General features: G+C 41.2%; 2 protein-coding genes across 2 annotated transcripts; one reads left to right on the plus strand and one right to left on the minus strand.

The window, feature by feature from the left end:
* Positions 1-7,021: 7,021 nt before the first annotated feature.
* Positions 7,022-11,886, plus strand: LOC101158834 (guanylyl cyclase-activating protein 2-like). The gene is made up of 4 exons (XM_004066769.4): positions 7,022-7,310; positions 7,389-7,538; positions 9,001-9,097; positions 10,438-11,886. The coding sequence occupies exons 1-4, from the start codon at positions 7,113-7,115 to the stop codon at positions 10,557-10,559; spliced, it is 567 nt and encodes a 188-aa protein (XP_004066817.1). The 5' UTR covers positions 7,022-7,112; the 3' UTR covers positions 10,560-11,886.
* Positions 11,887-12,952: 1,066 nt separating this feature from the next.
* Positions 12,953-15,003, minus strand: LOC101159081 (retinal cone rhodopsin-sensitive cGMP 3',5'-cyclic phosphodiesterase subunit gamma-like). Its single transcript, XM_011486430.3, has 4 exons — positions 14,845-15,003; positions 13,294-13,412; positions 13,182-13,219; positions 12,953-13,114 (listed from the first exon to the last, which is right to left on the minus strand). Exons 1-4 carry the CDS (start codon positions 14,986-14,988, stop codon positions 13,038-13,040), a joined length of 378 nt encoding a protein of 125 aa, XP_011484732.3. The 5' UTR covers positions 14,989-15,003; the 3' UTR covers positions 12,953-13,037.
* Between the last annotated feature and the right edge of the window lie 486 nt (positions 15,004-15,489).

Genomic DNA, 15,489 nt, shown 5'->3' on the forward strand with positions numbered 1-15,489 from the left:
TCATAGTTATATATTGCTATATGTTATATAATTATACTATGTACAGAAGTGATATATTTTGCAGACAGTATGTGATAATATAGTAGTTATTATTCAATAAATCCATAAACATACTATTGGTATATATATTGAAATATCTTCTACAATACATAACATTGTATATTTAAAGCCTGTTCTGTTTTTAACATTTTCAAATGGAAGATACAATTCAAACAATCTCAGTTCCTACTGTACCTGTCAGGAGTCCAGTCTCTGTTTCCTCCCCTGACCACCAGAGGGAGCCGTAGATTGTGGACTTTTGAATGTAAATCTTTCTGTCCCTAAATTAAATCTTTATCCTTATTTCTAATATGTCCATCCAGCATCCAAATTATTAACTTCCTGTATCCGTTGTGGGGTCACAGGGCTGCTCAGAGCCTGGCTACTGCTGGGGGAAGGCGGGGTACACAATCACACACCCACAGTTACACCTAAGGACATTTCAGAGTAATCAATCAACCCCGAAAACAGGCCAACTCCACGACGAAGGGTCCCAGCTGGGATTTGAACCAGAATCTTCCAGTTGACAGACAAGAGCGCTGACCACTGCACCACTGCTCAACCCTTTTTAATGCACCCCCTTACAAAAATATCAAACGCAATATTTTGACCATCTTGAAAACCAAAAAACCTTTGGAGTTTGTTGACTTCACCTTTATCCTGCACTGCCTTCCTCACCCACCAGATGTCATCATTTGCCGTTTCTTCTTCTGCTTCATCTTTCCCGTGTCCCGTTAAAACAACTTCTAGGTTATTTAGAGAACTGAGAGACAAGTAAAGGAAAAGACGACGACTTTGACTAGTTCTAAACTTACCATCTGAAAGCTGAAGACAGCAGGAAAACATCTCTGAAGGTCAGTTATCTGTCAGCAGCTGGTAAAGTCAAACCAACAACCTTCAAACTCCATAAACACAGGAAAGCGGTTTCAGGTCATCCTCCCTACATTCCTGTTATTAGGCCACACCCACACAGGTGAAGATCATCTTTAACCAGGTGACTCCCAAAACCAGTAAGTAACAAAGCCTGCAGATCCGATGCTGTAAGCTGTCTTAGGAGGGCCAGGTCAGATTCCAGATCCAGAAACCTACAGGTGGAAAACTCCTTTTCCTTCAGAGGGCCTCTACCAGGGCTCTGCAACCTTTACCACTCAAGAGCCGTTTGGATCAGTTTCCCACGCATATGAAAACACAGGGATTCATTCTTCATCCTGGTTAGTTTGACGCCCTGGGCGAACAAAACATCATTTATTTTACGTTAGAAGTAAAGCTACTTGTATAGTTGAATTCACAATTAAGATGTAGTATATAGGTTAGTTCACACTTAACACGCATCAGTTTGTGTTTTCTTTCTGAACGCTGCTTCTGGGAAAAACTGTCAAATTCTTCTGTTCTTTTTTCTTGATCTGAATCCAACCCTGACGCCTTTTATGAATGAATAAATTCCGGTCATTTCCTTTGGCTTCATGAATGAACATCAATGGAAACTAAAGGAAATATTCTTCTGTTTTTGTGCTTCAGTGTCACATAAACCTGAACAAAAAAGACAAACGACTGTGTTCATTACATCTGAAGCATCGATTGTATGTGAGAACAGTAGAAGAGCTTGGATTAAATCCACCAATAAGATCATTAACCAGATTAGTCAAATAGAGTGCAAACCTTCATTAGCCAAATATGACCAAGTTACTGTTACAAACGACACATTTGTTGGATGTTGGAGAAGACGACCGCCTGTATTCCTTCATCCTTGGAGTCTTTTCCTTCTTTCTAATCTGGACGCTGATGTTTCCTTTGATCTTTTCTCCATTTTCCACAACCTTGAACAGACTTTTCTGTCTGTCAAACACCAGAGTTAAAATGATGGAAACAGATTCACTTTGATGCAGACTGTTAGCAGGTTGGTAACTGCACTGGGGTGCTGCGTGGTACCTGGACTACCGTGTCAACTTCACCTGGATAAATTCCTCCAGAATCAAATAAGTCACACCAAACAGAGAATTCCTCTTTCTCTGACTTCACTCTCAGCCAACACACAGCTGGGAGTGATCGGCTCATTTATTTAGACACACCCATATTCATTAATCCAACCCTGCCCTGGTCTTCCGGGGGCCCTAAGCGAAATTTAATTTGTGGGCCCTCTAACTGATCAGCAGATTTCTCTATTACTACACTTTGTGAATGTATTATTGTTGCTGCTGAAGAACTGAATACAGTATATTACCTGCATGCTGGATGCACATTAAGTGGTCCCAAACTAATTTTAAAAGTGCAAAGAAAAAAATATGAGTGACAAATGTGTGTATATATATATATATATATATATATATATATATATATATATATATATATATATATATATACACACATTTGTCACTCATATTTTTTTCATATATTTTTATATATATATATATATATATATATATATATATATATATATATATATATATATATATATATATATATATATATATATATATATATATATATATATATATATAACTTATCAAAAACAGCAACTTAATAGCAAATCAAATAACAATAAAACAATCCAAAATAAAGAGAACAACAGCTCAATGAGGGGGATTTTGGAAAGTCATAGTCTGTCTCAGTCTGAAAAGGACCTCTCTGCACCAAAGCCATTCTTACTGGATCAGAGGGTGTGGTTGGCCATTCAGCTGGACCAATTGGATTTGAGGTTGGTGGAATCTTTATCCAGTAGGCTCCTCCTCCAGACACGCCTCTCTTGGAGCCTCTGGAACATCAGAGACATAACTTCAACAAAAGCCAAACAGTCCAATCAAATCTACATAAGAGTTGATGTGATGCTAGAAGCAGAATGTTGGAAAGAAGTGCCTTCACTTTGTGTGTGTGTGTGTGTGTGTGTGTGTGCAAATGTATGACTATTTTTCAAGTAATAATGAAACAGTAAGTTTGATATGGCCATGTTTGTTCTACAGCCACAGAGAAGGAAGCTGATTGGTGAAACTAGTTTAATGGTTTCTGTAGGAAGTTGGTGACGTCCAGAAGCAGCTGTGGTTGGTAGTCAGTGCTGTCCAAAAGATGAAGATAATCCCAGAGGAAGGTCAAGCTGATGGTGATGAAGACGAGTGCAGTCAGAGCAGGAAAGGTCAGAGTTGTTCTTTAAACAGCCTATATCATACTTTTCTTCAAGCCTTTCAGTCAGTAAACTATATCCATATTTAGGATAATATATTACCTTTGGCACACTAAAGAACAAATTATTTATAACATTTTGCAGCTTATTTTCCTACTCTGAAGTCAGACGACTCGGTAAATGAGGCACCGCCATCCGCTCCTTGTGGGTGCCGCCCATTTCATGGCGTCATCCTACAGCTGGCTTCAGCAGCGTGTCTGCGTTTCTCCCTTAAAAACACACAAAATCCAAATTTTAGCAACGATAGATGTGAATACCGTAAAGATGACAACAACATGTCAAGTGAGAATCTGAATAAATGGGTCTGGATGGTTTATGGGTTTCATCTGGTGCCGGTATTGTGCAAAGAGTTCTGTTTTTGAAAGTATTTATTAATTGGCCATTCCGCAACAACATCAGTTTCATGTATCGCATTTCTTATCCCAAATGACCCAAACAAAGCTCTGTTTTTGTCACTGATCACTAGGACCGCAGTGATCAGCATATATGGTGTTTTATATGATCACAGAAGAACACTGGGAACACTTTTACTATAGATCCAAAGATGATCGGAGTGAGACTTTAAATTAAAAATAAAAAGAGGATTTTCTCACGTATGTTTTTGTCACAGCGATTGTTTCTGGTCACATGTTTGCACTTGGAAGATCTGCAGGTGGAGGGAGGAGCACACAAGTTCATTACCTCTATTCCCGCCTTTAAGGCAGATGATGTGCGGTGGCAGGTGTGTCAGATACCGAGTCGTCTTACTTCGGAGTAGGAAAATATACAGTAACAGTTCATTTTCCTACTTATTTCATAAATAATTTGTTCTTTAGTGTGCCAAAGGTAAGATATCATCCTAAATATGAATATAGTTTACTCTGAAAGGCTTGAAGAAAAGCATGATATAGGCTCTGTAAAGATCAACTCCGACCTGCCTCCCCACGCTGGAGAGACTTAAGGTTCTCTGCTGGGAAAGCCTCGTGGTCCCCCCACAGGAGCTGGAGGAAGTGGCCGGGACGAGGAAAATTCTGGAAAACAACAAACGTTTCTGATTTGGGCTAAAAAACAAAATGTACAATCAGATTAAAAAAAACACCAGTAACACTTTGAATATAGTGTGACATATATGAATGAAGATTGACAAGGATTGATATTCCACCTATTTCTCTTAAGTAATATTAATAAATCTGAAAAAGATCTACTTCTAGAAATACATTGACTTAGAGAAGCTTTGGCACATTTTCAACAAAGAAGGTGCACCTTTCCTACAGTTACTCCAGTCTGCTGGCCTTTTCATCGTATTATCATCCTATCATCATCATCATCATCATCCTATCATCATCATCATCATCATCAGCGTTTTGGTTGTGGGGTTTAGTCATCTATGGTCCGAGCTTGTCCCAAATACACAGCAAGGTCATGGGCCCAGAGTCTAAAGATTTATGGACACATTTGTGTTTCACACATCTTTGTGTTTCACAAATATGTGCAAACAAAATCGCCCAGCTCTTATAAAACCAAAACTTGTGCCGTGCTCCTGCCTCAGCGTCCTGTGCTGACCCCGCCCGCTCCTCGTGGGATTGGCATTAACCTGCACCAGTTACTCTGCAGGCTATTTGTGTTACCTGGAGCTCCGGCAGCATCCAGTCTTCTTTTGGTTCTCTAAGTCCTGGCTGAGGTCTAAGTACCGCGGTCTAATTCTCCTGGCATGAACCTCACATAAGGAACGACCTCATACTGCCCTTGGATGGGAACAGATAATCTGAGCCAGAAATGTGAAAAAGTGTGAATGCTGGGAAACATTTCCAGAACCTTCTGAACACTTTCTGCTGCTTCAAGCATTCTACTGTGACTACAATTAGCCTTTATTTAACGGATTTGTTCCCATTAAAAATGAGTAGAAAAGCTCCAAAATGAACTTTTATAAAGCTCTTTTTTTAACTTTTAGCCACAAGATCAATCAGCTGTTTAACAATTCAGCAGACATTTGATTTGAAGCCTGATTTTACAAATTTGCTGTGGTGTTTCAATCATTCAACTGGAATCATTCAACCCATTTACATTACAGTCAAGAATTTTCCCACAGCCTCATTATCCACAGCCTTTAGAAAACATATTTCAGACATCATATAAAGATATTCTGCCTGTTAATGACAAATATGACATATTTAAGAAAAATCGATTGGGATTGTTAAAATATTCACTCACTTTTGCATCATTTTAGACATAAGAAAATTCCATTTTATTATTTGCAGCACTGGGATCAGTTACTTTAATCGTGTTATTTTCTTAAGGTGTAAATCAATTTTCACAAGAAGAGGTCTATTTAAACAAGCGCAAAAGTGTGTTGTCATGGTAACGGCTACCAAGCCTGCCTCCACGTCGCTCTGCTGCAGCTGCTGTATGAGGACTAACCAGCGGAGGAAAGTGGTTTATATTCTCGACATCATGTTAAGGCATCCAAATCATCATTTCAGAGAGGAAGTTCACCTCTGACTGCTTCATTTTGTCCAGACGATGAAGCTAAAGCTGGTTTGAAAGAAGCCAACTTTAGTAGCAGTTCCCCAAATCGTTTTGGTTGAAGAAATGTCCACCATTAACTCTGATCACTGAATGTGGATCAACAAACAATTTCTTTCATTAATTCAATATACATTTATTTACAGACACATATCAATTAATAAGGTCAACAAGACAGAAAGTCAAACAACAAACTATTTCAAATTAAAGTTAACATGAGTGTATCCGGCCCTTCTAGACCTGTATTACATCTGAACCTGACCGTAATGATTATAAACATCCAGCAACTTGTCGCTTTATGTTGCTTCATGGTTTTACCCCCCCCCTTCTAAAATCACCCTCCAACCCCCTCCTAACATCCCTTGAACATCCCTCTCTCTTCTTCCCTCCTTTCCTTGTTTCATCTGGCCCAACAAAAAACTGGTACAAATATAATTAAGATGAATGAAGTTTAGTAAAACTTAGAAAGGGGGTTTGTTCAAATATACCTCTGGTGTGTCAGAAGATTCATAACCCCTGTTGTGACGGTAAAAGATGTCCGACACAGGAGGGTTTCAGTCTCAAGTTAAAAAAACAAAAAGAAAAAAAACTTTGGGGTTGACGGTAAAACGTGACAGAGATCCAGCCAGACCTTTGAAGGACAGAGATCTGTTTTACTGTCTGCTGTTGTGATCCACCTATGTTCCAAGTTTCTGTTGTTCCGGTTACACACTGGCGTTTGGGTCAGTGCAATAATATAGAACAGTCAGGATATGTGACCGGAACATCTTTTTAAGTGTTCATTAGCATTTTTTAATGGACACCCGGCAGCCAATCGAAAAAGTTTCATTCATATTTCTGCTTCTAACTTCTCAGACTATCTTCAGCATCTTACTGTCAGTGTGAACAGAAGCGTTTTCTGATCCACTAAAAGTCTCAGATCTTTAAAGACCAACAATCGAGCAGCCTCTGTGACGCTCAACGGAACAGTTGTCCTTGTCTGCAGGTCTCACATGGATAAAACTGCTTTTATTGAAGAAGCATGTATGCTGAAGTCTGTCAGTTTCCACCGCTAAAGTCATGAACAAGAAGAAAAAAGAACATGTGTTTGGAGAAAAAGAACAAACACTGAAAACTAACATCGTTATGGAGTGAAAGTTGATTCAAGATTGTTGAAAAGCTTTGAATTGATTTCTTCAACTTTTCTGAGATATCATTTTATCGAGGTTTATTTTAAGACAAAGCCGAAGGAGTTTGAGCTGATTGGTTGGAGTTTTTGTGAGGGTTGATCTCATTAACAGGATTATTGTCTTAGCAGAACAGGCGCTAAGAGGCTGGATGGCACTCCACCCTGTTCGGCCTGAGGGGAAGCAGATCCGCTGGCGGCCGCTCCCAGCGCTCCTCCACATCAGCGGCCATGGCCCAGCAGAGAGACGGCCTCAGCACGGAGATGGACTCAGCCCAGATTCAGGAGCTGTGCATCATTTTTCTGAAGCAGTGTCCCAGCGGGGCTCTGCACCTGCATGAGTTCAAGAGGATCTTTGGGGTTCAGAGCGGATCCTCGGAGGAGTCCATCTTCCTGGAAACCATTTTCAGATCCTTCGACACCAACCAGGTAAGAGTCGGAGCCGCTTTTGCGCTGACACAAACCAGACGATCAGTTGTTTAGAATAACTCCATCATCTCCCTTCAGGACAATACTTTAGACTTCCTTGAGTACGTCTCTGCGCTCAACTTGATCCTACGAGGGAATCTTGAAGACCGACTCAAGTGGTCCTTTAAGTTGTACGACAAGGATGGGAATGGGAAACTGGACCGGCAGGAGGTGACCCGCATCATCAGGGTGAGAGGAGCCGGCTCTTCTACGCTGTTTTTTGAATTATGGTTGGTGCTTCAGATCACTGGGACAAAGCAGAGACCGAGATCTTCAGCTAATCTGTCAAACTGTAACAGCCTGAGCTGTTTTCGTAACTCAGATCCTCTTAAAGACGCCTGCGGCGCCCCAGTAATGAGGGATAAAGGCCAGAGGTCACCGACACGCAATGCAGCCCCATTGTATAACGCAGGGAAGATCAGTGATGATCCTGAACACCTTTGACCTCAGATCATGCTTTAATGCCACTAAAGAGCTCCTCTACATGAAACACTGGCATGAAGATGAAGAGTTCACTGTATCTCCTCACACTTTCCAGATCTCAGCAGACTCCACTGTACTGAAGCTGTCCAAAAGTACAGCCCCATAAAAACCTAAACATGTCAGCGCTTCTGCTCAGAGACGTTACTTCTGCTATTCCTTCACCTGAACATTGATTATTATTAATCTCAGGCGTTTGAGCTGGTCGGCCAATGATCGAAGGGTTCGATCCCCACTCCCCCCAGTCAACCGTTGTTGTGTCCTTGGGCCCCTCCCTGCCTCTAGTGTGGCTCCCCTGGTGTGTGAATGCGTCTGAATGTCCTGGTGATGGTCAGAGGGGCCGTACCGGCAGCCACGCCTCTGCCCGTCTGCCCCAGGGCAGCAGTGTCTACATCAGTAGTTACCATCACCAAGTATGAATGAACAATGGACACAATGGAAGCACTTTGAGCGTCTGGAAAAGCGCAGATACACGTAATCCATTATTATTATTATTATTATCACTATTATTGGTCAGAGGCGGTTTATGCTGCCGTTGTTCAGCACAAAGAAGAAAGTGTCATGCTAGAATAAACCCAGCAGCACTGAACCCCAACCAGCTCAGCCATGTGTTCAGCTGCAGATACTCTAATACTTTTACTTTTTATTGCCAAAAGAATTTGATTTTTTTTTTGGAATCACACAAACTTTTGGTCTGAGTCCGCAAATCAGGAATTGTTCAAACTGATGGTGTTTCTCCCACCACTATTTACCGCAGAAAACCGGTTTTCGACATCGAATGAGAACAAGTTCTGGAGAAAATCAATAAACCGGCAGGTCGGGGTTTTCTCATCGGCAGGAGTTCTAACTTCAGTCTGGAAACCGTTTCAGTCTGACGGGGTTCATCCAAAATCAGATTAAATTAAGGGCTCTGGTCACCAGAGGCAAAAGTGATGAAGGACAAGAAACAAAGTCAGCAGAAAACATAGAAAACAAAAACTAAACACGTAGAGTGTAAACTAAATGAAGAAAACTGCGTTTCACCTGAAGAATGAAAAGCGAAAATGAAAAGAGAGGAAGATGCTGAAGAAAGATGCAAGAAACTTTTTCCATTCTTTGTTTGATGAGAAATCAGCCAGAAACAGTTTGGTCTTCCTCCTTCATCTTCCTCAAATTCCCGTCTTCCACACAGATTCTTTACAAAATCAAGCTGCAGAGAGGGGAGATCGACATGACGCCGTCCCAGATCTGCGACAGACTCTTCCAGCTGGTCGACCAGAACAACGATGGTGAGTTCTGGTTCTTAGTTCTGCTTCAGACTTAAACCTCGGCGAGCTCTTCAGTTTCCTTGTAATTGTGAAGAATTTACAATGAAATCTGAGATTGGTTTGGCGTTGGTTGGGTTTCTGATTGTTGTTCGGTTCATTCTGGTTTTCTTTTGCTTTTTTTTGCATTTTATTGTTGCTGTGATCCTTAGTTTTGGTGTTTTTTTTAGTTAAGGTAAGAAAATAAAAGCATTTGTCACTGATTCTGTAGGTTCTTCCTCTTAAAAAGCCTGAGTTTGGTCTGTATTGTTCATCATAGAAACACGTCAACCGAGAGACGGAAATTAAGAAAAGACTCATGGAAATCAGATTGTTTCATTCATAAAGAATTTATTTGTACAACGAAGAAAGTAAGAATGTAACCCCTAAAACCCATCAAGAATTCTGTTCTTCGCAGACCTGTTTCTTCGTTTTTAAGAAGCTCTTCTCTTCTCCACTGGTTACCTGTAGGATTGTCACCTGTTTAAAACTGGTTATCTGTGTAAACAGTCAGACCACAGCCTGTCCACAATGACCAAAGAGCTGTCAAAGGACACCAGGGACAAAGTTGTGCCTCTGACCCAGACTGGAATGAACCAATCCACAATGATCAGCAGCTTAGAGAGAAAACATCAACTGCTGGAGCGATTATTAGAAAACGGAAGATCTCCCTCCACCTGGGGCTCCATGAAAGATCTCAGCTGGTGGAGAGAGAATCATGTGGAGAATGACAAGGAAACAGCCAGACCTACAGAGGAACTGGTCAATGGCTTGAAGAGAGAGCTGGGACCACGGCAACAAAGGTTACTATGGTAACACATCCCATCGTCATGCATTCAAACCGGATCAGACCAAGATGGAGCTCCCTAGTATAAATGATTTGCATCCCAAGAACACCATACCCACTGTAAAGCATGGAGGTGGAAATATCAGGGTTTGGGGCTGTTTTTCTGCAAAGGGGACAGGATGACTGTTATTGACCAAATACGTTGCTCTGCTCCATTTAGCAAATAAATCCTTGAAAAAATCAAACAATCAGATTTCCTAGATTTGTCTTCATTCCATCTCACAGCTGAAGTATTTCTACGATGAACATTACAGACCAAACTCAGCTTTTTCAGGGAAACAACTTGCAGAATCTTCGACAGACAAAGACTTTTGCCTCACTTTGTGTAAGATTCAGTTTGACAGTCTCTCCCAACACTTTTATTTTGCCCTGTTTAAATCAGAAGGACCGATCGAATCCTAACTTTCTAACTGGTTGAAGGCCCAGAAGATCAGTCCGATGCTGTTCGTGGTTTCATGAGCTGTTTGTGGGTCCCCAGGTCAGATCAGCCTGGCTGAGTTCATGGAGGGGGCGCAGAAGGACGAATGGGTCAGGGACCTGCTGAAGCTGGATGTCAACATTGGCGGCTGGGTGATCCAGAACTGCACAAAGATCCCGTGACCTCTGTCCGTGTGGACAGGTGTGTTGGTTCTGATGGTCAGGTGCTGTCGGGCTCACACTGTCACTCTGTGTTAACGCTCCTGGTTTCTGGGGGGGCAGCAGGTGCCCAGTGACAGAGCTCTTAGCTCAGATCTCTGCTAAATGCAGTGATCCAGCTTAGTACAGCTTCCTTAACCATGTGACTTCTGTCAGAAGGACTGCTTTGCCCGTAAACCGCAACCTTTACCTTGAAACTCTCAAGTTTTTTTTTTTTTTTTAGCATTGTTGTGATGAACGGCAGAGAATTTTTAAACTTTGAAAGAAACATTTAAGTTGAATTGAACCTTTTTCTGCTGTCATCTAGAAGCAGAACAGACATTCTGATGGTAGCTTACATTCATTCCCTAAAACATGAAGGCTTTTATCATTGCAGTTTAAAGAATATTATCTAATACAAAGCATTATTGGATTCTATCACGTCCATCTATGTGACAAAAAAAGACACAGTGTGTATAATATGTGTCAGGTTGTGACTCCTTCAAGCGGCGTTTCCTGAAGAAGCGTGGGCGTGACCATGAGGCAGCAAGTCGACCTCCAGTATCAGGCAGGTTTGAAAGCCGGGGTAACTGGAGCCTGCTCAGTTTACCAGGTACCCCTGTCCTCGCCTTGACTGTTTCACCGCTGACTCCTGCACTTTTGACTTACACAGTGCACATCTCTATACTATATGTATTGTTTTATTATATATTAATTTGTCATGTTTATATGAAGATGTTGTGATTTCAGTGTGGAAATTCGCCTTTTAATGTGCTTTGGTCTGTTGGCGAGAATATATCAAATAAACAAACCAATAGGCGGCTCATTAGAAATGACCAAGTTCTGTGTGTGGTCAAAGTGGGTGTGGCTTGATTGCTGATGGGTGACCATTGAAACCTCAGCTCAGGACCAGTGTGACAAAGACGCGTCTAGGAGGCATTTTCTAAGTAAAGGTTTTGAAACATCACGGAGATTAAAAACAAAACAAAAAAAACAGCAACTGGCATCACACACCGTCTGTCCACCTGCAGACAGGTTCTGGTTCTGACCCAAATATGTCATCTCCCATTTCAATAATACTATAAGTCATAAAAAATGTATGTATACGAATGGCTCTCTGGTTCACAAAAAGCAAAAAAAGAATTATTAAAGGAATAAATATGTTTCAGTTTTTTATTTACTTATGTGAAAATGTGAATCCCTACTTTTATTTCTGCTTAAGAAGTCTAAAAGACTTTTTAAAATTCAGAGCAAACCAATGGTTGAATTTTAACTGTGTATTTATGTCATTAATAAAAAATCTTTCTCGTCACTTTTTCCTGTTTTGCTCGTTCAAACCTGAACGCTTTATTATGTTCAAACTGATGCATTATGTCCTCAGGTTTACATCTACAAAAATGTTTCAAAGATACGTAAGGGTTAATGGCCGATGAAGTATACATTAGCAGAAATGAACGCACGATGTGGAAGCCTGTACCGTCCGACGGGAAGTGCGTTAAAAAGTGATAACGCACAGTAATAACAGCACGCCTAAAAAAGAAGTTCCGTTCACATATGTTTAATGTTTTGTATCACTGCGCTGGCTTCTTTAAAACAAACTTAGCTTCATCATCTGGACAAAACAAGCGGGAAGAGTTGAAATTCCCCGAACTGATGCTTTATTTAACGCATCATGATCATCAGCATAGATATAACCCTTTCCTTTGCCGCTGCACTCGAAGTCCGCGCTGGCTGAGCCGGCAAAGGGGCGCGTTGTCACGGTAACGTGACAACACCACGTGACAAATAGTCCGCTTTTTGGGAAAAAAGGATCCAAACTGAAAAAATAACAACAAAGGACTAAAAACTGAATGTTTTTTTCCTTTGTAAGTGACCCCAGTATTTGATTTTTGACACTTTCAATTTGAATCATTTTCATACTGACGTAGTTTAAATTAAACCAGTATTCATATCAGGATCAACTGAATATCAAATCAGGAGGCGGCTGGATGGCTCCGTTTGTTCAGATCAGGACTGGCATCAGGGAAATCAGAGGGGGCGATGAGCTTCATCCAGTATGGGTCCTTAGGCAATCCTTCACACTATTGCCTAACTACATAACCACGAGGGGGAGGGCCCAAGGCCAGGTCCCTCTGTGCAGGTCCCCAGCCCGGAAAAAATCCAGGGTTGTGTCTGGAACACAAACTCTGCCAAACCACCGGTACGGATCGGTGTAAGCTGATTGGCTGTGGCAGCTCCTGAAGTGTGTGAACAACATCAAATCAGGAATAACTGGTCAATGATTCAGGTTTGATTGATCTTCATGTCAGGATTAACTGATTATTAAGTCAGGATCTATTGATCATCATTCAGAAAGAAGGAAACGTGACGTCACACACTGACTGTATATATGTAGTTTATTTGAATGAAATAGAAAAATCATTACAGGACAGGGGGGAGTTCTCTGGTTTGGGGGTGTCGTGTCTAGATGATGCCAAACTGGGCCAGTTCGCTCAGATCTGCATCTCCAAACTCCTCCCAGGGGCAGACGACAGCAGAATCTGCAGGCAGGGAGAGCAACATCAGACCAGCTTTCAGCAGGAGCGAGTCCGGCTGAAGACGACTTACCGTCAAACGACTCCATCCCCGGCAGGCTGCTGTCAAACCTGCAGGTAAAAAAAAAACACAGGTGAGTTTCTGCAGAGCAGCATTTGGACTGAGAGGAAACAGCCGTACTCACCGCTTCTGTCCGGGTTTGGGAGCTTTGCTCTTGAACTGCCTGCTCTCCTTCTGCTGGAACTCTGAGGAGGCGGCCTTGTCCTCTCCTGCTGCTGCTGCTGCTGCATTCATCTTAGAAGACTGGATCACACAAAAAAGAAACGTTTGGTTCATTTTTCATCTCAAACAGCTTTAAAAAAAGGAAAACTATAAATACACACTTTGAAATTGGAAAAGAGTTCACCATTTTTTTGGTTTTGCAGAGAACTGCATCATCTGCGAAGAAAAGTCTGGTCTCATCTAACAACAACAACAGGAGAGGAACCATCTCCTTTTCCTAGTCTGACTAAGTACATCGGTTCCATTTACTGACTATGTAACTGATTACACTTGATGTAAACGTCATTGCGCCAACAGGCAACATTTCACTATGATTAAAAAAAAAAACGGGTTACAGCACGGACGCGTGTGGCTCACGGCGGCTATACAACTATCATCAAGTGACTTAAAAGTTGATTTTCTCCAAAAAAAGAGAGCTGACCATGGCCCCTAAGAAAGACCACGCAAACGGTGACTACGAAGACCTTGAAAAAAAAAGATTCTTGACGGAATCCAAGCTATGTTTTATCCTTTCATGGAACAAGTGAACGAGATTCAGACTAAGCTAACTTCTCTCATGGGGTTCAAAACGAGCAACGAGATAACCGGTTCGACATTCTGGAGAAATGACTCGACGATGTGGAACAACAAGCAAGGATGAATAATGTCATCTTCACTGGAGTACCGGTCAAACCTCAAACCCAAAGGCAGCTGGAAATAACATTGCTAGTGCTAATGTTATTTCAGTGCTAGCAGTGCTAGCAGTATTAGCTCTGATGAATCAACGGAGGAATCTGAAAGGTTCGGCTGCTTATCTGAACGACCATCTGACCAGAAGGAATGCTGAAATCTCCAAACATGCCAGGCTTCTCAGGAACCGTAAGCAGATTGAGAACAGTTGGGTTAAAGGCTGCAGGATTTACGTCAAACCACTCGGTCCACCGGACCGGTCCAAGGTTCTGGTTATTAACACCATGAAGGACTTTAAGAAGTGTTTGATCACGGACGTCTGAACCTACATGCAGTAAAAAATCAAAGAGCCACATAATTTCAAGAAATGAGACGTCTGGGATCAGCGCCATCTCAGAAATTCTGAAGTGAACCTGATTTTCAGCAGAGTTCTGACCTGCAGACAACTTGAAAAGTTTTTATTATTTCATTTTGTGATGTCGTCAAATAGCATTTTCTTCAGTTTCTGTCTTAAAACAGCTGGGGATATTTTTTAATCATCTAATAACAAAAAGAAAACAAAAAATGAAATATTCAGGTCGTGGAGGAAGAGCAGTATTCTTCAGACGAAACCCGATTTTCTTTCTTGCTTCAAAAAATACATTTTTTTTATTTGATCTGAGATGTTGGACAGAATGACCTTAAACCTCCCAGAATAATTCTAACCTCTATGAACATTCATTTCTTCATCAGAAACAGAAAATAATGGATTCAACTACAACTCAGAAGAAAAAAAAGCACTTACTTGTGTAGATGGACGTCGAGAAATTTGTGTTTGGAGAAAAACTGCCAAAAAGTTGATGCAAGACAAAGAAGAGAAGTCTTCTTTCTTCTTGCAGTCTCTCTGAATGCTCTCTTCATCTCCTCGCCTGCCTTTATATACCTGCATGGACCCACAGCGTCACCCAGCTGAGGAGGATTTAGGCTCATGGATTAGTGGATCCGCTTCATCATCATTATCCTCTGAGGCAAACATTTTTGTGAATGATTACATTCACAGACAGAAGCCATTTTCTATCCAAATTAGGAAGAGGTTCATGTTTAAAGAGGATTATTCAGCGTTTCTTTTAACCAGACAAAACAAAAACAGCTAAAGAAGACAAAAACAATGAAAAGATATACATGTATATGAGTACATACATCCATTCATACATTTATTCATCCATGACGCGCTTTCACGGTTAGGTTAGGTTGTTCTTAAAAAAATATAATATTAACATTATAAACATGACATGATTTCTTTTTTCTGTGTGGGTTTATTTGGCTTAAAAGTAGCGAATATATGGATTTTCCTGGTCAAAAATACGAGAAAGCGGCAGGAGAGGCACCATCAGCCCATGCCTCACCTGCACCGTACACACTGATTAAGCTGCAGCTGATGCATGCGCTT

This window comes from Oryzias latipes, chromosome 3 (genome assembly GCF_002234675.1).
Source record: "Oryzias latipes chromosome 3, ASM223467v1".
Classification (NCBI taxonomy): Eukaryota; Metazoa; Chordata; class Actinopteri; order Beloniformes; family Adrianichthyidae; genus Oryzias; species Oryzias latipes.